This window comes from Pseudonaja textilis, chromosome 1 (genome assembly GCF_049901715.1).
Source record: "Pseudonaja textilis isolate UNSWEBS1 chromosome 1, rPseTex1.2, whole genome shotgun sequence".
Classification (NCBI taxonomy): domain Eukaryota; kingdom Metazoa; phylum Chordata; class Lepidosauria; order Squamata; family Elapidae; genus Pseudonaja; species Pseudonaja textilis.
This window is the reverse complement of record NC_141990.1, coordinates 285,990,026-286,015,733: the sequence shown is the minus strand read 5'-3', so window position 1 is coordinate 286,015,733 and position 25,708 is coordinate 285,990,026. Positions and strand designations below refer to the sequence as shown.

General features: G+C 37.6%; 1 protein-coding gene across 4 annotated transcripts in view; it reads right to left on the bottom strand.

Moving 5' to 3' along the window:
* ESRRB (estrogen related receptor beta) overlaps positions 1 to 25,708 on the bottom strand; it is a 102,192-nt gene that overhangs the window by 24,049 nt on the left and 52,435 nt on the right. For all 4 annotated transcript variants that reach the window (XM_026705271.2, XM_087922005.1, XM_087922004.1 and 1 more), the window contains 2 exons: positions 24,289 to 24,698; positions 8,945 to 9,061 (listed from right to left, as the gene is read on the bottom strand). In XM_026705271.2, coding sequence (XP_026561056.2) covers positions 8,945 to 9,061; positions 24,289 to 24,698 — 527 coding nt within the window. The remainder of the gene's footprint in view (positions 1 to 8,944; positions 9,062 to 24,288; positions 24,699 to 25,708) is intronic.

The window sequence follows — 25,708 nt, the reverse complement described above, 5'->3', positions numbered from 1 at the left end:
GAAGATAATAAAATGGTTTTTCCCCTTTGGGAAACATAATGATATGTGTGTGTGTGTGCGTGCGTGTGTGCGGGCCTGTATGCATATATTGGTACATAGAGTGTTATGAAATACAACACTTAACCAAAAATTTTCAGAAGAGACTTTTCAAAGGGAAAATTCTAAACCTTTTTTTTTTTTTTAGCTCTATGCCAAAACAGCACATTTTGTTGAATATCTTCAAGATCAACAATGGTAGATCTCTGGGGAAGAAGGCAGAGCCTCCTTGCTGACGGACCGTAGATTGTGACTCTCTGCGGCTATGGTCCGTGCTCTTTTGTTGGAGAGCCCCAATCATTACGATTAGGGGCTGAAGCTGCCTTGGAGGGGCGGCAGAGTAAGGGGAAGCCACAAGCCAGGTTGAGGGGAGCCACATCTCCCCCCCCCCGGGCTTGGTCTTTTTCCCCCCGAAGATGACTGCAGCAGTGGTTTAAAATGGCCACCCCAAAGAGGAGGACTCAGCTGGATTAAGATTTGTGCAGGAGAGAAGAAAGAGGTGGATAACATCTGAACTGGGACAACTGGGCAATACAAGTAAGCAAAAAGTACCCCGGGATTAAGGTAACATGGAATTTTTAAGAAAAGAAAAGTGAGCGGCGAAATTACAAAGGGACAGGGGGGGAAAAAGAAAATATTTTTTACAGCTAAGCGGGGCTTCGAACGGGAAAGGAAGAAGCTGGAACTAAAGATTTAACTAAATTGGACTAAAATATTTTGGGAATAAACAGGCATAAAATAAAGCTGGATTTAAGATTATCAAAAAATAATAATAATAAAGTTTACAAATTGGAGACTGGACTGTGCTGGAATATTGAGGTTCGAAAAACCCTAAATAAAAAATAGGGGGAAAAGGTGAAGTGCCACCTTTTGACAAAAACCTGAGCTCAAACAAAAGGGAAAGCATCCTATTTCTGAATGAACTTGTGTGGATATAACACTAAAGAAATATTGAAACAAAGTAAGAATCTTAGAAAGTGAAAGCAAAACCAGAATAAAGAAAAAAGCAAGGAAAGACTGACTGTGGGATTGATTGATCTTTTTGGTATAGACCCTGGGCTGGAATAACTGAGAACTTTAGAAAATTGAAAGAAGAAAGAAGGAAAGTAAAAGTGTTTTTTGTGGACTTTAACGATCATAAAATATAAGAGTGTGTAATGATAATATCTCTTCAGGAATTAAAAATGGAACTTAAAAATATGAGAGAATTACTACAGGAAAGAGGCAAATCACTTTGCTCTGTGTTAGAAGAAATGGAAATGGCGATTGAAGAACAAGAAGAAAGAGCTTCAGAGGAGGAGGAGTCGATTCAAGGAGAAGACATTTTAAATAGACAATCAACACAAAGAACACTACAAAGAAGTGGGGAAAGAAGGAAGGTTAAAAAGTTGAGATTTAAGAAGGCAATCAAAAGGGGGAATACCTGTAAAGTCAGGAAAGGCAGAAAGACCCAGCAAAAAAGAGGAAAGGAAGATATTAAGAAAGAGAGGGGTATAAACTGGAATGAGAAAAGATATGAGGAAAAGAGGAGGAGGAGAAGCAGTAAGAAACAGGTGCATGAAATAAAGAAATACGGAAATAGTAAAATGTTGAAAAGAAATTTTTTCAGAGATAATGGTTGATGAATTAAAAAGGGGATTCTGCAGGGTGACAAGGGGTAATAAGAATATTTCTGCAATTAAAAATATTTAGAAAATAGGGTAATATAGATACTGATAACTCTTCTTAAAAATCAAGGGCGGAAAATATGCTGCGGAATCCAAATGAAAAGATGTAATGATTATAATTGTAACTTCTTAAAAATAATGGTTTATTGGGAATCAAGATGAGGGAATAAAGGTATATTTTAATCATTGAGGTGTCACACTCAAAACAGTAAAATAGGGGAAACCTATACTTGTTTTTTTTTAAGTGTAAAAATTTATATTAATCTAGAATTTATAAAAAGAATATGACAGACTAAAGTACCAACTAAGTTAATAAGTTAATATAGACTATTAAAAGCAAGGAGAGACATTGGTAACTTTATTATTATTATTATTATTAGGCAAACACATATTGTTTATCTTTATTTTTAAAATAAATATTAAAGGATTATATTTGAAATAATTGAAATGAAACAAAAAGATGTTTCGATTGAGATTAATGAAAGAGGCTAGAATTAATGTGTTTGTTTCTCTCCTTACTGAAAACTTGGAATGGAAAAGGTAATAATAGAATTAAGTATGCATATATGAATGTATAATTGCTGTCATATTTGTATGTAAAGGTGATGACCTGGAAATATGTTGTCCACTAAAAAGAGATTTTTGTTTTTAATGTGAAAAACTGAATAAAATTTGTTTAAAAAAACCAAAAAACAATGGTAAATCTGAGGCATTGGGGGAGATTCAAAATGCAGCTGGTCTGCCAATATAGTGATTTAGCTCTGTGAATGCTGTCACTTCTGAAATACATTCATGGAGGAGAAAGGATCAAAAAGGAAAGAATGGCTATCCCTCACAAGTAAAAATGGGAAATATTCTGAGAATTTGCTTCCAGTTCTATCACTTCTGAAGATGATGGAAATACGGGAACAGCATTTAGTTCAGTTCCTACATTTCACTATTTTTATGTAAAATCTGTTAGATAATGTTTTGAGGCAATAAAGCCTGCACTGCATGCTAGAATGACTCTTCCATGAAAGACCATGGTAGAATGACTCTTCCATTAAAACCTGCTCCTCACTAAACGCAAGCTAAACTATTTGAGGATGGCCCTCGGGTATACCTTTGACTAATCCCTCTTCTTTTGGGATGTCACTATCTTCATGCTAACTTTATGAAAGAAAAAGAAAAAAATGAATTCAATTTTGTAGAAGGAAATTATTTATAGGAGATATGAGCACCTTTTGGATAACCATGACCCCAATGACTGAGTATCTCCATAGACATAGGAGATATGATGAAAAACAGCAGACCAATTCTGGTGAAGGACAAAATACAAAAGCAAGTAACTGGGCACCTCTCTGGGCACATCTGAGACTGTAAGAACTGCTCTTATTATAACCTCAAAAGTGATCTTCAGCAAACCTGTCACAACCCTACAGCCAAACTTTAGAAGGCCTGGTCTCCTAGGGTTGCTCAGTACCCATATAAGAACTGCTCTGAGTTTGTCAGATGAAAGCTGGGTTGTATTTCCAAAAATTAAACATGAGCACTGGATCGGGGAAGGGATTTTTTCATCAAATAAACTTATATAATGATCAGCTTCATATGCTACACTTGTTCCTATTTATCAAGGTCAACCTCTTTCATGGTCCTTGCATCTCATAAATCACTGCCCCTATCTCTATTTCTTTGGGGATATATCTAGGGAAGTATGAAATGCTAATTGTTGCTATTTTTCAGGGTACAATCTCCTTACTCTTGGAAATCTCTAAACTTTAAATACTACCTGTGGGCATGTGGTGGTAAATGCATCTTATCTTGTATACAAATGGACTATCTATATGAATACTAAAGCACCAAGCAGCACAAAGTCAATGAAGTCATATCCTGCAGTTTGACTGCTTTTCAAAGCTCTTGGTAAGTGTAGAGAAAAAAAAATATATTGTACCCAAAACAACAAATAGTTTCCTGCCTTTTAAATTAGTAGCAAGGCAGCTTTTAAAAAAACAAAATCATATAATTTCCCAGCCTGCTTTCTGATGTTTTCAGAAATTCTTTTCATTCCTAGGCTTACGCTTTCTGATTTGTTGTTTTGGTTTCTGAATAAAGTGCCATGGCATGGAATCCAGCAATAAAAAAAAAATTCTGCCTGCAATATGACATTACCTCATGTTTCAAATAAGGCTGACAATTTTCTAACCATCCTGTTGGTGCCACTTATGTCACAGAAGTTCGTTAAAAACATCTGCGCTCATATAACTCCTCTGCTGTAAAAGCAGCTGTTCTGGGGATCCATTCAAGTGGCAATTCAGTGTGGCTGAGCCAGGTGACATCTGCCCAACAAGTTTGAGATCAGATGTTCCTTCATTGGTCTGATAACAACAGCTTTTGGAGAGAGGTATTTTTCCCTCTTTTCTTAATGGATATTAAACAATTTCACCATTTTGTTTTTTTTCCAAAGCATTGGCTAAAGACCCAGTTTGTTACAAGTGAAAACAGCCAGATGTGTAGAGATACACATACACGCATACACATACAAGGTTTCCTATATGTTAACTTATAATGCAACAGAGGTACATGAGATAGTTGGGATCAGCTACTTTACACTATGGTAAAAGTTGTTCTTAACATAGCTCAGTGTCTTTACAAATACACTTATAGACCCTAAAATAATCTGTCTGAAAATGGGTGCTGTTCAGTGAGAAAACTCTACATCATTGGCTTCATTCATCTAACTGTGTAGAAAAATGGTATTTCTGGCACAGGATTGAAACAGAATGCTCTATAAATACAAAGCCATTAAACCTGAGGCAGCAGCAACCTGATCAGGGCTGCCTTTTAATTTCCTGACATGAGCTGGCCACTAACCCAATTACCCAGAATCCCCGGAGGAGTCTTCATCCTTCCCAGGAAGCACAAAAAGAAAGCACAAACATTCTGTCTGGATGTCAGCGGAGCTTTCACTGAAATCAAATATCCTTCAGAAAACACATGGAAATCGAAAGCTGGGGGAAGGGAACTCAGCAGGGACATTTGACAGACAGACAGTGTTCTAGAATGGCAGCATGCCACTGAAAGAGATTTAAGGAGAAAATAAGGTGGGTAATTGTTGCCAACTGAACATTTATTTTTTAACCAAGTACCTTGATTACAAGCAGTGGCTATAGCAGAAATGACTTTGGATTTCTGGTGCTTGCAGTATCCTATTCAGTGACCTAACACCTGTCTTGGTTTCTCTGGCCTTGATCTTCCCTCTGCCTTTGAGAATTGCATGACAAGCAGAGATTTAGCAGCTGAAGCATTTTTCACAATGGAAATGCTATCAATAGGAAAGCATTATTGATAAAATTTGGCCTGTAAGTTAATGTTGAAGGCAACAAGGGCAGTATATGGAATAGTGCAAGGTCTTTGCAAAAAGAAGAGCAGCTTTAAAGTCAAGGCTCGGCTCAAACCATTTTTAGTTGAATTTTTGTTCAGAATGCAGCCAACCTACTGTGTATTTATTTCCAATTCCGGACCATCATTCAGCAAAATCAGAGCTCTGGTTTTCAATCAATTGTTAGAGAGCAAGTAGGATCTCAATTTGTTTTTTTCACATACAGAGATATGCTTTGTAGTACTCTTTAGATCTTCCTTGTAAAGATAAATGGCAGGATGATGGAGATTATACCGCAGTATATTTAGAAAGCGCCAAATTGGGAAAGATTTCTATACATCAAAAATCACATCTACAAGAGTCTTTGGGAATTTCTGATAGTCATCCCCCATTTGAGCATAAAGCAAGAGCGCTGGCAGAGGGCTGCAGGAGGCCATTGCCACTGAAAATGGAATCCGGACAGCCCCCGCAAAGCCCTCCTAAGCTCTGTTTTCACTGGCAGAGGCACTGTGGGCCAATCCTTTATTGTTTCCAGGGCAGCCCCATGGGCCAGATCTAAGCACCCCACAGGCCAGATCTGCCCCGCAAGCCTTGAGTTTGACACCCCTGATCTAAGACATTCAAAGCTTTCCAATAACTCTCTCTCACACAGAGGAAATATTCAGAATAGCATTTTTCTTCACCACTACTTCAGAAGTTCAAGATCACAAAAGAATGGCCTCAGCATAATACAGAACTGAAAGGAAATATATATATGAATACATGACATTTGAGCTCAGTCATCCATTAGTGTGTCTCCTGGTTTTATTAAAATAATACCAGAATTTGTAAAACAAATATCTAGTGTCTTCCAACATATCTTCTCTATTTCAAGCATGCTTGAAGGTCAAATTCTCCTTGCCAAAATCTGGAACCAATTTTTTTCCTCCAAGGTCATTTCTGAAAGCAAAGCTGTATATTCAGCAAAAAATACTTTATGCCACTTTGGACAATCTCCATAGATTTAAAGCCCCTGAAGGAATATTAACTGACCATTTTTTTTGTGAGAAGGATGATTAACTATAGGTTAATAACCAACATACTGAATACATGTGCTCTGGACTTGTATCTTATAATTTAAATAGGTAATTTTTCACTTAGAATTTTAGCTATCTTGGTGAGTCTTTACTCTGCAGTATAAAAATGGAAGTAATTGAGCTGGCTCTATGCTCATACATCCTTTTAGTTATAGTGCATTGATTAGGGTTCTCTTAAAGAAAACAGCCACGATATCTGAGAAACCTATTGATTGTTCACTATGTCCCTTCCTGCTTTTGTTTCTTATTCACTTTCTGCATTGCTCTACCAAGCCCCAGTATCTACATCACACGGGTAGTCTTTCATAGTCTTAAAGTGTCCCTTTGGAACCTTACTTTTTCCCTTTTACTTTCCATTGACCCTATTTGCCAATATGAATGCTTATCTTCTGTCTTTTCTCTTTGAGGATGTCAAAAATTATTCCTCAGTAAGCGAACAATAATATGTAGATGATAGAGTGGGACTGAAGGGCTATGGTGCATATGTTATTAAATGTGTGTGTGTCAAGCATGAAAAATGTTGATTTCCACTGATGCTTCAGAGCAAGTATCAAGATTTATTTTTAAAAAATAAATAATAAAGCCTTAGGATACAAATAGTTTGTATAAAATTTGAATTTAGATTTGAACATTCTGTTTCCTTTCCAAATGAAAATATATAACAAAAGATAGGGCTAAGGCCTATAGCTGGTGATATTCAGCTGTTAAACTGAAGCGTTTGGCAGACAATATGGGGAGATTAAACAAATTAATGGAGAATAAAGCTAATCTTGTTAGCTCTAGTCATGCTGGCTACATATTGCCTCCAATAAGGAAGGTACAAGGCAGTGTGTCTTTCACTAAGGTACAGATCTATGTGATACTATTATATTCATGTCAGCTTTTTAGTTTTGCTAGTCCAGCCAGACATCTGCTGAGAAAAGAATGCTGAATTAGACAGGACTGTAGTTTGAGGCAGCAGGTTTCTTGGGGTCTTGTAATCATACATCTACAATGATACTGATTAAAATGATTGTAATCATTTTATTTTCATCCAATTTAGAGAGGTTGAAATAGCCCTAAATACTGAACATGGAAAAATGGGGAATTAGTATTATTGTTTGTGTGTCTATCAGTCATCATTATAAAGATGAGTCTTAGGCAACAAGAGAAGCAATATTGTTTTTTAAAAAAACTAGAAAATAAGAAGACAATGTAGAAAACTGATCTTTAATTACAAGATATCCTATAGTCTGGGGTCATTTCATTTTCTGTAGTATATAGACTTTTACATGCCTTTTAGAATAAAGGCAAGTAGTGTTTAATTAAATATTAATAAATGGCATATAGGGAATAGTTTGATAAGTTAATGCATTTACAAATACTTCACTTCCCAAATTTTCCTGAGGCTTTTTACCAACTGTCTTAATGCAGGGAGAATGAAATGACCAACACCATCAGGTTATACTTCAAGCACTGTATTTCTGAATCTTAGAATTACAGTTTAGACAAATGGCAGCTATGTATATCTAGTTCTGCCATTATTCTATTAATCCAAAGATAAGCACACTGTAGGTCTGAGGTTATAAGTGCCCCCTGCCCTACCTCCCTAGCAGCCTCAATTCACTTGGCTACAATTTGGTACTGCAATTTGGCATTCAAATGTCAAAATGTCTGCAGGCTTCAGTCTGAAATATTTTGTACATGTGTGTTTAGAACATACTGTATATCCCTTGAAAGCAGATTTTTTTTTGTCTGAGGAGACATTTAACATTGGATTCAGCAATGCAGCTTTTTACAATTACTTTAAGATCTCCAGCTTTTAAAATACAAAAATGGTCTAGTTTCATCTGATCTTTTTTCTCCTTTCTGCCCAAGTACCCATTTATGTCAAATAAGGATGAAGACAGATACAGATAGCAAACAGAATCTAACTCCCCCTCCCTTTTTTTAAGGGATATCCTAATTATGTTTTTCATCTTAGTATTCTTCAGGGCAGTCCTAGAGGCAATCTGAAACTTTCACCATATCTAGCACAGCCTAATTTGAATGGCTGTTTCCTCTTCACTCATTGCATCTTGAGAGCAACAATACAGAGACTCAATCACTCGAACATCATCCATCTTTTAACCTGTTTTCCTCTTCACACCTGCTGCTGCAGATGGAGAAGCCCTGAGGACTCAATAGCTTGCATGCTGTATTCTGTGGAGGATTTAATAAAGGAATTGCCCTAATAATAAATGGGTAAGAGAAGGCTGTTACACAAATGAGATCTTTGCCAGCTCATCAGAGAAACAGAATCTGTAGAAAAAAAGTTTTTTTTCTCTATCATCTTCAAACAGCAAAACCAAGAAAATGATTTCTCTGTGGTCAGTTTCTTTGAAGTATTTATTTATTTGCTTTACCCATGATAGTTTACAAAAATAACCAAAATATAACTTAAATAAACAAAATAAAATGAAAACAGCATGTCAGATTTAAAAAGTGACCATATTTGATGATAATGAGCCAGAACACCCCATCAATACATATCTGCTGATGGGCTATACACACTGTATACCCTGGCCAAATATCATTTAAGGTTGGGGTGAGTAAAACAACAACAAGATGATGGCTATGACTGAAATCCTGCAAACCACAATACTACTTCAATGGTGCCACTCAATCTTGACTTTTTAGAAATCTTCCTGTTCCGTTATCTGAAGACCTCCCCTTGGATCCTCCTGAAGCAAGAGACCGTGAGGTCAGACTAATTGAACTGCTTGTTTTTCAGCCATTCTCCTATTTTGTCTCACTTTTATATTCAGACAGAATGCGGCCCACCTTACCTTCTTTCAGCATCCCCACTTTGAGGCATTTCATAAAACGACAGGCCTGACAGGATTTGCGCCTCCGTTTTGTGATTTCACACTCATTGGTAGCTGGACAACTATATTCAATGTTCCCTGCAAATAAGAAGCAAAACAAAAATAAGGACAGATGTAAGGATGCCCTTTAAAAAAAGCTATCCTGAAAACAAATAGGAACAAGAGCATTCATCAAAAATTTTCTGCCAGAATCAGAGGAATTAGAAGACTAGGAGCACCAATCTATCAATGTTCCTTGGACCAAGTCACTTTTTGCCTTTTAAATATTTTAATGACAATATTGTCTGAGGATTCCTATACTGGGCCCATTATGTCAAAACATAAGGGTCTAAATAAAACATTGCATTTATTTATAGTATTTATTTATCTTGGGATAGAACAATCCCAAATGGTGCATGTGAATCCCAGTCATTTCCCAATGAGTCTCCATTTCCCCCTCTGAGCTGCTTTATGGCATATTAATACAGAGGTGGTATTCAGCAGGTTCTGACCAGTTCTGGAGAACCAGTAGTGGAAATTTTGAGTAGTTCGGAGAACCAGCAAATACCACCTCTGGCTGGCCCCACCCCCATCTGTTCTCTGCTTCCTGAGTCCCAGATGATCGGCTGGGTCTTCTTTTGTTGCCCTGCACAGGAGAAAGGAGCTGGAAAGCAGGTTAGTGGGGTGGGGAGGGAATGGGATTTTGTAGTATCCTTCCCCTACCATGCCCACCAAGCCACAGCCATAGAACCAGTAGTTAAAAAAAATTGAATCCCACACTGTATTAATATAGGAAGGGTAACCAGCCCAAGGAGAGCTTTGTGACTCAATAGGACTAATCCTCAGTCTCCAATGAGAAATTGGCTGTATCACACCAATTCATAGTAACGACTTTTGAAGATGACATAGTTTCAGTAAATAGTTTCATCTTTAAGACAGATAGAAATAGCGGAACTTTCAGGGCAATATTTTGGCTTCATTCTTTAGGAATGACTCAGAAAGCACACGAATAGTTGAACTGGCTCACCACACTGTGAAGTGATGTAATGCATGTTTCTCTCTAAAGAGCATCCTTCTGCCCAAACACCATTTAGTCTAAAGCTGAACTACATATCTGGAGGCAAATATTTCTTTCCTTCTCTTGGACACATTAATACAAGCACAATTACGTAAATGTAGCTTTAAATTTTTCTTGGCTCTGATTAACTCTGGCAATCAAGACAGTAGTTTGCAAAAGCCCTTTGCACAGAATGAGGTTTGATGAGATTGATGGAGAAAGAAATGCCAGAGTTCTTGGGCAATCGAGAATTAATTTCTTTTGCTTTCTTATCAAAATAAAAACACTGTGTGCACAAGCTAAATCTCAGCAAGGAAACAGTGAAGAAACTGAAAGTATTTCCCCATTTCAGCTTCTTAGTTTGTGGTGTTAGTGGCTTTTGAACAAAGTTTTCACCAGTAAACCATCATTCCAAAGGAAGCATCAAACACACCAGCACAATTAAATAATGTAAAAGATAAAAGAGATTTTAATAGGCTGCTCTAAAAACCACTTTGTTGCTCTAAAACCAAACTTGTGAATTTTCCTGCCATCGTTGTAAGATCCTTCTAACGCAGGGCTGTCAAACTCCTGACTCATGGGCCGGATTCATCATGCGCGGCCATGCTCATGCCTGGTTTAGCAAAGGGGGAAACAGTCTTGATACGTCACATGATGCTGCCGTGACGATGTGATTTTCACGCCCCTGCTCTAATGGGTCTGCCTTAACAATTTGGTAAATACATCAAAGGGAAAGGGATTCTGGGGTCATGAATGAAATGAAAAAGTAACTCCTCAGTTGATTCATTAGAGCTGATTCTGAGAGTCAAACAATTTTCAGACCTCCAGGCCTCTATGTGAAATCTCCAGCAATGAAGTCCATCCATTCCCATCCCCATTCCCTTCCCTTTGAATTTCCTTGCACTGTCAGATTTTCTCATGAGGACCTGTACTTCCTCTTGGCCAATAATATATGGTCTCATGCTTGAATTCAGAAACAGTACAGTTATTAGAATAAGTACTGTGGCTGAATGAACCCATGACAAAAAACTGTTTATTGCATTCCCTTCAATATTAGTAACTGCAGCCTCAATTTCTCACAAAAGACAGCATGTGTTTTTCTCACAAAAGACAGCATTTGCTGATTCAGGACCAGGCACAAATACAAACAGGAAAAAAAAAAAACTCTGAAGAGCAAATTATGTGATATGCTAAATATACTCCCTGTACCATCTTTACTCAAAAGTAACTATGAATACTGAACTGGATTAAGATCACCATGCATAGGAGAGCAGGAATAACTCTCTCCTTTCAATTTAGGGCTACCACATCAGAATCCATCAGGGGCAGCAAAAAAAGTCTCCACTCTACTTAGAGAACCATTCTAGGAAGATGGAAACTATAAAAGGAGGATCAACCTTCTGGATACCATTCCAGGCTGTAATATCATAGGAAAAGGTGATTTAGACTGACACTGTCCTTGCTACATGCAAGAATTCAAATTAAAGCATGCATGACAAGAGATTGTCTAGAGTCTTATCAGATACATTCCACCTCTCTGATGACATCTATTACATATTAAACTGGTCCTAATTTTCAGAAGTATTTATCATTTGACTAGAATTAGTCTTGCAGTAAAGTAAGATCATTATTTTCCAATCAGTACTCTGGGATGATAGAGACTAACTCTTGGTATTTAAAAAGTGCTCTGATAAATTCTCCCAGTCTTGTCTTTTAAAAGCTACACATTCTTCAGTGGCGGGATTAAAAACTTTTTGCTACCAGTTCTATGAGAGTCGCGCTATGAGAATGTCCGTCTTAGGTCCTGGATGGGTTAGCACTTCTCCATTTGAGATTGAACAGACTTTTGAGTTTTACCGGAGTTGCAACTATTGCTTGAGAACAATTTGCAGTTAAGGTAGGAAGACCTTCATGCAAGTTCATCTTGTGCGCTAGCTGAACCTCTTCCTGGTCTGGGAAAGCCTTCAGTCTCTCATGTGCTAATAGGGGCTGCCCTTGAAGACCATCCAGAAACTTAAGTTGGTCCAGAGTGATGGACATACCTCTGCTCTATGAGTTCTATTAGTTGCCAATTAGGTAGGCAGGCGGGCAGGAAGGAAGGAAGGAAGGAAGGAAGGAAGGAAGGAAGGAAGGAAGGAAGGAAGGAAGGAAGGAAGGAAGGAAGGAAGGAAGGAAGCGTTTGAAGGAGTTTTTGAGGTTTGCCCCTTCCAACATTACTGCCATTTTAATTCCACAGTTTCTAGAGCATCATGGGGCATTTTACACATGGCTCCTAGCCACCTGACATTGTTAGACAGCCTAGAAAATAATTAAAGGGAACACAAGGGGAGTATTAGAAGTGGACTGTTCTTTGTCACTGGAGTTTTGATATTTTTCTCATACAATGTACCTAAAATGAATAAAGTAGGGGAAACTGAAAATTTACAATTGTTTCTAGTTCACACTAATTGGATTTCTCTTATACAGGAAGTACAAATAGTGCTGACATGTCAACGAGCAAACATAGCTTTCCCTGTTAAGATCACTTTTACCTAAAGGGGAAAAATCTGTTTGGGAACAAAACCAGACATCAGTAACATGAGATCATTCACTCTAAACTTTTTCCCAAGATCAAACTATGTGTTGTACCAGGAGATCTTTGGGAGGGGAGGATGAACAGAAAGCTCATGGAGACCATGCGTTTGATCTTAGATTTGATGCTGTACTGGGACAATGAGCAGTTGACTCTATAAAGATTGTCTCTGCAATCCAAACTGCTCCCCTCAGCCTTCCTTTCCAAAACAGGCATTGGAGAAAGGGGAATTAAACAAGCTAACAGATACAAATACTTCTCTGATACATTAGCAAATAATAATTTTCATGCATTCAAAGAAATAGCTTAAGAGGCTCATAGGAAATGGAAGTCTCAAGTGGTATAAAATGGCCTAAGAAATATTTTATTTTTGTATTTATTTATAACAAATTTAGCCTGCTTTTCATTAAAATTAGTACCAAAGAGGATGCAATAAAACAAGCCAATAAAACCATACAAAATGCCATTAAAACAATTCAAAGGCATAATAAGACAACTACAGCCTCACACTAAATGATGCATCAGCATAAATTAATCCTTATGGTGAAATAATTAAATCTAGAAATGGCACGGTCTCTGCCCAGAGGTCTGCTGCCTAGAATGAGACAAATATGTGTTTGTTGGAAGAGGAGGTTGCAGATGTCTAAGGCGGGGAAGTGAATTGGAAGATTATGTTGCCAAGGAAGAGTCATGAGTGTTGTGCAAATGCTTTGATGTAGACCTGGTCAGATATTGCCTTTTCGCATACCTGCAAAGCAGTGGTGGGATTCAATATTTTTTACTACCGGTTCTGTGGGTTTGGCTTGGTGGGTGTGGCGGGGAAGGATATTATAAAATTTCCAGTCAAAGGTGGCATTGGCCAGTTCTCCAAACTACTCAAAATTTCCACTACCGATTCTCCAGAACTGGTCAGAACCTGCTGAATACCACCTCTGCTGCAAAGACAGGCGCAACGTCCATATACTCTAAAATGCTTTCTTTTTTTACAAATCTGAAACTTAGCATATTGCAAGGCATGTAATTCTTACTCTTTCAGCAATGAAGCATTAAATACAAAACTGAACTCTGCTAGAGAGAACTGTGACATATGCGATGAAGCCTCACATATGGGTGTTAATATGAAAGAATGACTATTTGCTGGCTGAGGGGAGAAATAGTTTGTTTGGATTGCCCCCAGACACTTCCACTTTTAAGTCAGGAGTCAGAGTGATCAGACAAGGGTCTCCACCACAGCAGAGATCTCTGTGGTAAAGAGGGAGATGCCATATAACATTTCTGTCTTTTTTAGGGCCAGACTCAAATGGATTGAAACATGCAGCAATTGAAAGAAATATGATTTGGTTATGATTTTGACATAAGAAGTTAGGACCCACTTAGGATCAACAACAGGAGCAGCTGTTTTCCTCCTTGTCGACCTGTATGCTGACAACCTTGCTGCTACTATAGATTTACATTCAGGATACAGATAGATTGGTCAGAAGTTCCATAAGCTATATGCATCTGTTTCCATTCAGTCTACAATCTTGGCACTGCACAGTAATTTCAATAATCAGGGCAGTATCAAATATCTCTAAAAGCTGGAATCTGAAATGCAGGCTTGATCTTCAGTTAAGAATTGAACTTCAGTGGCAAGGCAATCAGTCTATTCAGCTGCAAACTTACTTTTTCCAAGTTTGCAATTGGATGGATGGATTACCTTGCCATTGCAGTTCAGTTCTGAATCTTTGCCTTTTAAATGCACAAGAAGGTAGAATTTAAAAAACAGTAAATTTGCCCTTTCCATATTCCTGCATTTTATCTTCTTTTCTTTTTTTTTTACAAATCTCAGAATGCAGTTCCTGTAAAGTATATTTAATGTGCAGTCAATTTCATACAGGAAAAGCAGTGACGCCATTATACAACTGGTCATAGTTAGGTTGGATGTCCTAGGACATAGCATTACAATTACAATTCCCAGCCCATATTGCCACTATCCATGGTGCTTGGGGCTGTTGGAAGTTGATGTTCAACCATTCTATAATTCTATACCTTCTTCTCCAGTAAACTAATGGAATGACCCTTCTCCACTTTTCCAAACTCTACCTAATCGTGTGTGTGTGTGAGAGAGAGAGAGAGAGAGAGAGAGAGAGATTGCATGCATACACCTCCCCCAGATCTCACCAGCCAGTAAGTTGGAGCTTTTTGTTTAAATATTGCTTTAAGTCATATTAATTAACCAGACTGTGCCTGAAGATCATCACATTTAAAATAGACCTCATTCAAAAAGGAAGAATCTAAACAAACGCTCTCAAAATATTAATGCCCACTAGGTGACTTTGTATGTATTTATAAAAACAACATGCTGCAATTGGCGAAGATGGATAAGGACATTTTATTTATGAATGAAAGTGGATCAGCCTGTTTGTTAGGCTTCCCATACACAGCAATAAGCAGAGTTTCAAGAAAAATGCAGTTTTCCTATTGCTCTGTCAGTTTATAAATTTAAGTCTGCACAAAATTTATATCCATTTTTGTATATCCCCCAATTCCCCCAATACACGCATTGTTGCATGCAAATGTTCTGCATATATGCATTACTACTGTCTAATTCTATTCATGTGTGCATTTTATGATTGGAAAACTGCAATGCAATGTGAGCCAAAGTAAACAGCATTCTGGTTTATATTCTGGAAATTATATATTAAGGTTGTATTAAAAGAAAACAAATTTCTCTTCCATCCTTTACTCTTATCTGAGGAAAAGCCTACAAAAGCAGATGATGTATTCCCCACAAGCAAGCAATTCCAGGACAAGCTAGACTATTGTCTTCAAATATTTAACCAAGTTCTCTGCTCTGTTGTTATTTTATTTTTACCCCATCACAAAGTATGTCAATTTCTTTTATGAGTCCTGGGCTGCCTGCCAGAAGAAAAGATCTACTCACACCACCTTGCAATTTCTGTAAGTGCCTTGTGATAAAGTGATGAGATTAACTCATCAGGATTCCAGTAGCCTTCTTCTACCTGGCAGTCATGCTGTCACTTCAGTCACTGTGGACTAGGGGCAATCTGGCAGACAATGATGGAAAGAGCTCCAAGGTATGCTCAGCAGCTAGAAGAGGAAGCAATGCATGCCAATGAGCAAGGAAAGCTACATGGATATTTGCAGGCTTACATTTGTCCATGAGAATATGCTCTCTGAAAGTGAGTTATTCCACTGTACCACATCTAATTGAATCAAATGAACATTTCCCAACAATGCTTGAGGAGCCACACGATGAAAGTGGAACCTAATCTAGGAAGCAGCTTGTCATGCCCCTGACTGAGGGAGAGGAGGAACAGGGAGTGGTCTACTCAGGAGGAGAGGGCCATGATCCTCTTCATGGGTTGCAGGTGTGAGATCTGCATAAGAGTCTGGACCTGCATGCTAACAAACGCTGGAGACAAATTAGTGTTTTATTCCTAGAGAAGGTTTATCTTGGTTGGCGTTCTTCCAGTGGACTGTACCTGGTTATGTTCCTGAAGTTGGTAATTATTTATCCTGGTCTGTCCTGGAACTTTATTCAGTGCAGTTTGTTTTTGTTTTTTGCTTCGTTATCTGCTCTTTGAATTTGAACTGTGTTTCTTTTGTTTGGAATGTGATTTTGAAAATAGTTTAATCTTCAACTGCGAACAATTAAACAGTGAAGCCAAGTTGAAGGCATTAAAGGACCTTTATTTATGTTTTGGATTTTGTTATATTTCTGATACACTCCGGGTCATCACACAGCTCGGAGCTTTTTCAGATACAGAAAGAGATAAGGAAGTGTGAGATTTAGCCTTCCTAGGTTGGTACAATTACAATTACAGTCCTTGAACTGCAAAATATGTGCCCAAAGCCCAGGTTTTTTTTTTTCCTGGTGGATAAACAAAGTCAAATGTGTGATCCTGCAGCCCCCAGAAGTTTGGTAAATAAGGCAGGCAATCTCATGTATTAACTAGAGGTACCTTCTAGGACAGGTGTCATACTTGTGTCGTCATGTTGGTGTCATGTGATGTTTCGGGACTTTTTCCCCCTTTGCTAAACCGGGTGTGGGCGTGGCCAGTGTGTGACGCATCCTGCGGCCTGCGAGTTTGACAGCCCTGTTTTTAGGCCTTATTCTACTTCTACTTTTCCTTTCCCCTACCTCACCTTCCAGGTCAGAAAGCTGGGACTAGAAGCTACTATCTACTATTTTTATATTACCATGCCTTTGGGTATCAATTGTTTTGAGATAAAACAGTTGCTTTTACTCTTTTGTATGGATTTTGTTTTGAACATAATCTACGCAGAATATTTGTTAGAAAATGGTAAAAATGCTGAAAAATAAATAAATTGTTCACATTCCATGACTGAAGACTGTCATTTTTATTTCCCACAATTTTCTCAACTATAAGAAGACTACTGAATGACCATTGCAATATATTGGTTCCTTCTGATTATAGAACATCTTTGCATGTTATTAGGGACCATCTGCAATACAAAATCCTTCATGGAAATCCTTAGAGGCAGACCCATTAGGCTACTTTAAGAGCAGTTTCCACATGCTTCTTTATTTTATAGATTGTTTCCAAATGGTTTAACCAACTGGAATGTATCAAACAGGGAAACTTCATCAAATCACTTTTTAGAAACTAGCTATTTAACAGCATTTATATATCATCTCCAAATGAATTATACTCTTGAAGGTTTCCAAGATTTCATTCATAAGGTATTCTATTCCTCTGAAGTAATGATTTATTCTTCCAAATGGCCACCAGGAATCACAGGATTGAAACAGTCTCAATGTTAACAATAAGAAACATACACTATACTCAAGCAAATGCCATATGCCCACGAATCTTGAAGAACTGTCCTTTCAAATAACTCCAAGGATGCATTCTCATATAACCTGGTGACCATTTATGAGGACTGCATCATATTACTTCCCATTCTTTCCCAACCACCTAAAACACATCATAATATTGCAGCCAATAGATAAACTTCCAGAAAATGTATCAACACTGAAGGACTTATCAGGTTGGAAGCTATACCTGCACTAGCAGTAAAGCCATTACAATAGTACAGTCACAATGGGCTGATGACAAATTAAAAACATTTTATTCCATTCCCTAGAGTATGATTCAAAAATCCTTCCTCTGTTGGGATTGAATAGTACATGGTTGCAGTTACACTAATGTACAGATATTTCTAATGTAATTCAGAAACTATTACTTGAAAGTAATTTTCCATTAAGTTCAGGAGGAATTTCCATCATTTGATAGACATTACTGCCTCAATTCAAGATTAATACATCTATCATTTTCTATCTAGTTTTGAAAAGCAATAGGTACTAAGATTAAATGTAAACCTTCAGCCTATCTGGTGTTCTTATCTTATAGGTTTATTAAAGTAATAATTGAAAGCATGGGGATCCACTGCGAACAGAAGTTGCTTTGTCTAAACTCACTTTTACAAACAAAATGTTGAACTTTGATGCACAATAACAGGCAAGACTAAATGGTAAAGTGTCACAGACTCTAAAAATCTGTGCACAGTTTTATGTAACATGGTTACATTCTTATTTTAAATGGAAAAAAAGTGGCTGGGTTAATCAAAACTCTTCATTAGAACTTTTCCATCACTTTTAAGAAGCTACAGGAGGGTAAAATTTGTTACTGGAGCAGTTGCATTGGGAAAAGTTAAGCTTTTCTGCACTACTAACCTGGTTTAAACTTTTATACTCCAAACACCACTATGTAATAGGAAAAAGATAGACAGGAAAAAAGTACATGTTTGCAATTCTAATTGCTTTTCTGAGGGTTAATAGCATATTCAAAAGGAAGGATTTATATCAGAGGTGTCAAACTCAATTTCATTGAGGGCCACATCAAGGTTGTGTTTGGCCTTGGAGAGCTGGCCAAGATGGGCATGGCCAGCTTGACATCATTTGTGTCGGGGGGGAGTCCTGTGGTCCCCTGAGCACACTGCCTCTGAAAATGGGGTCCTGAGCTCTGTTTTCAGTTGTGATGGCCACCTGCAACCCTCTGCCAGCGAAAATGGAGCTTGGGAGGGCCGTGTGTGGCCCTCCCAAGCTCCACTTTTGCTGGCAGAAGCATTGTGGGCCAGTCTGTTACTGTTTCCAGGGCAGCCCCATGGGTGAGACCTAAGCACCCAGTGGGCCAAATCCAGCTCCAGACCTTAGATCATGGAAATGGAGCAAGGGAGCATCAAAAAGATCTGCATCTGCTTATCAAGTAAACAGGCAGTCAAAAGAATCTAACTTTGCTTTGGCTCCCAACAAATTAGGCAATTGGTTATAATTAAAATGTTCTCATTAATCTCCTACTGCTATCACCCAAGACTGGAGGGCCAGTTATGAGATTTGTTCCAACATAACTAATAGCTTTCAGAGAAAAGGATATGAGCTGAGAAAATCTGGATGATCATCTGTCCAAGATGTCATGTCTATAACTGATTATTTGTAAAAACCCATGTGGTTCATAGGCAGATATAAGGATTAGTCCTGGGCCTGGTACTCTCTAACATTTTTATTCATGATTTGGAGAAAAAAGGTGAAGGAGAATGATAATCGATATTCAGGTGAAAGAAAATTAAGTGGAATAGTTTACATTCTTGAAGACAAAAATGAAATTCAGCATGCTATTCCTCTGCTATAGAAGTCAGCTAAAGTATTAGAGTGAAATTTAATAGAGACAAATGCAAAGTTCCTCACATAGAGGAAAAAAAATCAAATGGACATATATAAGATTAAGCATACAAGGTTTGATAATAATATGCCTGAAAGAGGTCTTTGAATTCAACTTGATCTAAACATTAATATGTGCAAATGCAAATTGCATCAACAGAAATATAAGTTCTATACAAATTGCAGAAAGTAATAGTTCTAGACTACCAAGCATTGATCAGTGTCATCTTGGAGCACTGTCCTCAGTTCTGAGCACGACAGTTGAGAATTCATGAGAACTGGAACAAAGTACTATGAAGTACAGCCATGTGGATAATCTGAGGATTATATACCAAATCCTATGAGGTGAGATTAAGAGAACTGCTATGTTTGCCCATGAGAAAAGACTCCAGAGTGGAGATAGAATAGCACTTGCCAAATGCCAGAAAGAATGCCACAGAGAAAAAAGAATTATTCCATAGTGCAGGACATAGGATAACAGATGCTGCTACAGAGGGACAGATTTTGATTTAATGTTAGGAGAATGACACAGTGGCTGAAGATTGGAAAATGTCAATCTATGCTGCAATGCCAAAACAAGAAAACTTAACACTGTTCAAACAATATAATATTCTTATAATTTCACATGCTAGTAAAATAATGGTTAGGATCATTCAACACAATTTAGAGCCCTCCATGGAAAAAGAAATGCCAGTCATTCAAGCTGGCCTTAGAAAAGGCTGGAGAACCCACAATATTATTGGGGATGTGTGTAGTCTAATTTAGAAAGCCAAACAACACCAAAAATAAGTCATGACATAGTTAATGGATTGAAGAAAGGCCTCTAATTGTGTTGATGACATCAAACTGAAATGTGCTCAGAAAATCTTATTATCCTCATGAGAAATTTATATATACTATGAGCAGAACATGATTAAACAGGCTGGCTCAAGGATGGCAAAGGAGTGTGACAAGGCATTCCCCCTCATTTATTCCATCTATATGTCAACTGTATATTGAAGGAAGGTGGATGTAAAAACATGACCATGGTTTTAAAATCAGAGGAAGAAACATTAGTAACTTGAGCAATGCTGATGACCCTATCCTGATAGCCAAAAATGTAAAGGATCTGCAAGCCCTAGTAATAAAAGTGCAGGAGCACAGTTGAAAACATGGGACTAAAATAAAATTTAAAAAAATGAAGACGCAAGCTAATGACAATAGGTAGAAAGGTAGAACAAACAATCCTTAGAACTGATAATGAAGATACCAAAAAGGTGGATAGCTTCTGCCTTTTTAGGATCGACCAACAATACTAAAAGGAACAAGCAATCAAGAAATACACTGCAGGCTAGCACTTAGTAGATCAGCCATGAAGACATTGGAGAAGATATTCAAATGCCACAATGGGTCTATACCTACAAAGATCAGAATTATATAACCGTGGTATTCTCTGTGATGCTATGGAAGAAGAAGGTGAACTTTGAAGAATCAGGATAGGAAGAGCATTGGCATCTTTGAAAATTAGGGTTAGAGAAGATCTCTGAGAAAACTATGGATAGCCAAGAAAACAAATAAATAGATTATTGAACAAAATCAACTCAGGGTTGTCACTCAAGAGACAAGTGATCATGTTAAAAATATAATTAGTACATAATGTGTACATTATGTGAAGACTGAGTTCTCTGAAAAAGGCTCTAATACTGGGGAGAAAATGAAAGGAAAGAAAAGATAATAAACAGCAGCAAGGTGGGTGAATTCAGTTTTTTAAAAAGAAGTTTAGAAATGAGCATTTGGAAAGAAAATACATCTAAAGAAGCATATTTGGGAGAAAATAGATTCAGCATTATAAGCTGGTATAGAACTTTTATATGAATTATTAGCAGATACAGAAAATAATGGATTTATGAATAAATATGCAAACATGACATTGATTAGAAATTAGCTGATCCATCAAGCTTTAGAGAAAGATAAATTGTTCTGTGACAATTTAGTATTTCAATATTAAAGGTCTCTTTTCTCATTTTTAAAAAACCATGAGAAGATTGTGGAAAAAAAATAATCATTTCTTATATATGTTGAAACTTTCTTTTGTTAAATTGTGAACACTAATAACTTTGTTCTCAGGTTCCAATGTTCATGAATATGTTTTAAACCAGGGGTCCCCAGCCCCTGGGCTGCTACTACAGCTCATTCAGAACTGGGCCATGCAAGTAGGTGGGCACTTGTGCAAGCGGTGGGTGCTTACAAAATGCAAAATATTTCAGATTCATCAATTGCACAACTATAGGTAAGGGAATGCATGTTATAATACACTGAGTCTAGATAAGATCCAGTTTAGTGTAGTGGTTAAGGCATCAGGTTAGAAGCTAGAAGACTCAGAGTTCTGGGACTGCTTTAGGCATAAAACCAGCTGGGTGACCTTGGGCCAGTCACTCTCTCTCAGCCAGAGGAAGTTCAGCAATGGCAAATCATTTCTGAAATCTTGCCAAGAAAATGGCAAGGACTTGTCCAAACAGGTGTCAACACTAATTCGAAGGGACAAAGAAAACGTCTGTATGTACAGTATTGATATGCACACATATTGAAAAATGAAGCAGGTATACTTTTGTAGTTTGAAATGTATTGATTAGAAAACTGACAGAATAGCAGATTAATGGCTACAGTTTACCACATTATATTACTATAATAAGGTCAATAAAACGCAGAGATTTTTGCAGCACTGCCATTCTCTGAATTGAAGGTTTAAGCTTTATAGCACTTTTCAGGTGCATGCCCTTGTAACTTTTTATAATTTTTCTTTCAATGTAAGATCAATTTTCTTCCTATATTATAGAAGGGAAACTGAGTGTGATCTCTACAAGTCAGTTCAGCTGGAACAAATTCAGTGTTTATCTGTTGGATTATATTTTACTTGTTTGATGCATGCATAAGAACTAAAAGCAGCTAGAAAGTCAAAATGTCATATTTCTTTCACAGATGGTTTTCACTAGTGGTTAGTTACTGCTGACAGTTTCAACATCAATAGGATATAAAGAAAATAAATATGTCCATTTAAGAGATTTAGTACAATAATTATATTACGTGATATAATTAAAATGATTACCATCATTTTCTGTTTAAAAAAGAAGTGGCATTTGAATGTCTAATTATTTATCTGGGTCTAAGAATAACTGTTTCGCAATAATTCCTAAGCAGCGGACCAGTAGTTAACTTACTAGGATGTTTACAGGAATGGTTAAAAAAAATCAAGATGGCAAGCTTGCAATGGAATAACTTTGTGGTCTTGAGAAAAGAGAAGGAAAGATTCTGCCTAGGACACAGACAAGAGGGCCTGCCCTAATGGATCAGGCAGTTAAAACTGGTAGGTGGGAAGAAGTTTGTACTTACAAGAGCAATGTCAGCCCCACCTCCCAGGCTAACCAGATAGGAAAAGAACTAGAGCGGCAGTAGTCCTTTATGGTACGGCTACATTAATAGAATCTTTCTGTCCCCCTGGTTTGATTGTTCCCTAGGCAGCATCTCTCCTTCTTTTTCCTCAAGGCCACTAATGTGCTCCATCACATTGTCACAACCATGCGATCAAAACTTACCCCCCCCCTTTTTTTTGCATCATTGCAACACAGGTAAAAGAGGATAGAGCTTTGGGGGCTTCCATCTTCACCTTTTTTATTCCCTCATCCAAAATGCCCACTATAAATAACATTTTATTCTTGAAATGTCAATATTAATCTGCAAAAATATTACTGATTTCTTGGCTTGGCACAAGCTTCATAGTTCAAAAAAAATGTTGGTAGCTTAATACCACAAAAAAAGGCATCTATTTTCAAAAGTAGAAAATGTTCCTAATAGTCTAAGAATATTTCTCTCTTAGAGAAGCGACACGAACTGAATGAAAGAGTGCTTGAATCTGCAGGATGAAAAAAATTAATTAAACTTTCACACTGATAAGAAGAGAGTTAAACATCTACTTTTGAGGGTAAAACATTTAGCGACATCTTTGGCACTCACAGATTTATATTTGAGCCATGGTGTCCCAGTGGTTAGAATGCAGTATTGCAGGCTGACTCTGCTTACTGGCAGGAGTTTGACTGTGACTGGCTCAAGGTTGACTCCTCCGTCCATCCTTCCAAGGTCAGTAAAATGAGGACCCAGATGGTTGGGGGCAATATGCTGACTTTGCAAATTGCTTAGAGAGGGCTGTAAAGTACTATAAAGCTGTATATAAGTCTAGGTGCTATTGCTATGAACTAACATCCCCAAACATGCTGACTGCGGAATTCTGGGAGTTGAGGTTCACAAGTCTTAAAGTTGCAAAAGTTGGACACCCCTTATTTAAATATGCAAAATTTGCAAATTTCACTTACTGAGACTACCCAATAGCCTAGAGAGTTCTTTACATCCCATTCTGGAAGGTGCTACACCATCTCATTTGCTGTATATATCTTCCACGCACAGAAACAGACAGTTCTTCTGGCCTCAGAACAGAACTACTCTTGTATTAATTCCAAATTTTGGAATGCTTTTAGTTCAATTACTGATTCTCACCCTTAACATTTTGAATAGGATGTAAAATAGATCTCCTTAACCCAGTCTTATATAACTGGCAGTATTGTTTTTCCCATTATAGTTATGGCTCTAACTATTTTAATAGTGAAAGTAACTTTTTTGTCTAAAACACATTTGATTATGTCAATGAGGTAGCAAGCATAGAAATCATATAATCTGACTTGCCCAAAGTTGACAGCCAGGATTTAGAAAATGCACTTATGGTTTTGGTACCCAATTATAGGACGACAAGAAAAATGTTGCTATGGTTAGTAAAAGATACTATTATGCCTTTATTGTAATCCTATGCTATCTAAATTCACATTTTCTGGTTGCTCGCTTTTCAGCTCTAATCTCCTTGAATATTCAAAAATATTTAGCCATCATCAATTCCAAGATAAAACCCTATAGTGAATTCTGTCTGTCAGCCAACAAAAGCAGTGTTTTGATATAACCATTTCAGTTTGCTATCACCGGCCTCCTACCTTGAATTGTTCGTTTGAAGAAGGCTTTGCATGCTTCACAAGAGGCCACTCCATAGTGATATCCAGATGCAATGTCCCCACATACTAGACATAGCCTTTTCGGGATGGCATTGAGCATATATTCGCATTTAGTGGGTGAATCTTCCATAATAGCACTGGCACAGTCGTCATATCGCTTGCGGCAAGGTCCTCCACCAATCCCTGCGCTGCCAAACATGGGTGGTGAGTCCAGGCCATTAGAATGGCCACCTATAGTGATGCCATAACCACCACTGGCATCAGATGAGCCACTGGGACTATGGTGGCTGATGGCGTCAATTCCAGAGGATGGACTGGATGGCTCAGTCTTGATGAAAGATCCACAACTGGAGGTCAAGTGCCGCTCATCAGTGGACATTCTGCCTAGTAGCCTGTGGGTTGCAAGAACAGGAAAGAACCCGTTAGCTGAGAGAAACATTCTACCTAGTTCAGATAGATCCCATTCAGTCTGCTGAATAATGCAGTCAGAGGTGGTATTCAGCAGGTTCAAACCAGTTCTGGAGAACCAGTAGCAGAAATTTTGAGTAGTTTGGAGAACCGGCAAACTCCACCTCTAACTGGCCCCACCCATCTATTCTCTGCCTCCCAAATCCCAGCTGATTGGCTGGGTCTTCTTTTGTTGCCCTGCACAGGAGAAGGGAGCTGGAAAGCAGGTTAATGGGGTAGGGAGGGAATGGGATTTTGCAGTAACCTTCCTTCAGGAGTGGGGAGGGAATGGGGATTTTCAGTATTCTTACCCTGCCACGCCCACCAAGCCATGCCCACCAAGCCACACCCACAGAACCAGTAATAAAAAATTTTGAATCCAACCACTGAATGCAATCACTACTAGCATACTTTTCTGATAAAGCCCAGATAACTTGTGTTAAATCTAAGAAACAGAAAGCAGAAATAGAATAGGTTACACTTGGAAATTGAGCAGCCTTTGTACATTAGATTTATAAATAAATAAATTTTAAAACACAATAAAACTGAGGTACTGAAATTGACAAATTTAATTTCCTGAAATTTCCTCAACCAATAGATCACCAAAACATAGCTAGCCCTCAAGATTTACAATACTGAAACTTATAGAATTTTCCCCTAAAAACTATATTTGTCAAAGAGAACAATATATAAAACTGAATTGGGAAAAGTGGCTTGAAAAAAAATTAATTGGGCAAAAAAATAAAAGCAGGCTAAATGGACATGAACATTCATATGGAAAACAGTAATAGCAATCACAAATTGATATCAAAATATGATAGAAAAATATCAGTAAAACTAAAAGAAAGGAAATTAACAGATTCATTTGCCCTTGGGTTTTTGAATGATGTAAGATAGTTCTAGAAAAAAAAAAAGCATCCTTGACTATAACACCAAACTGAAAGAAATGTGATGT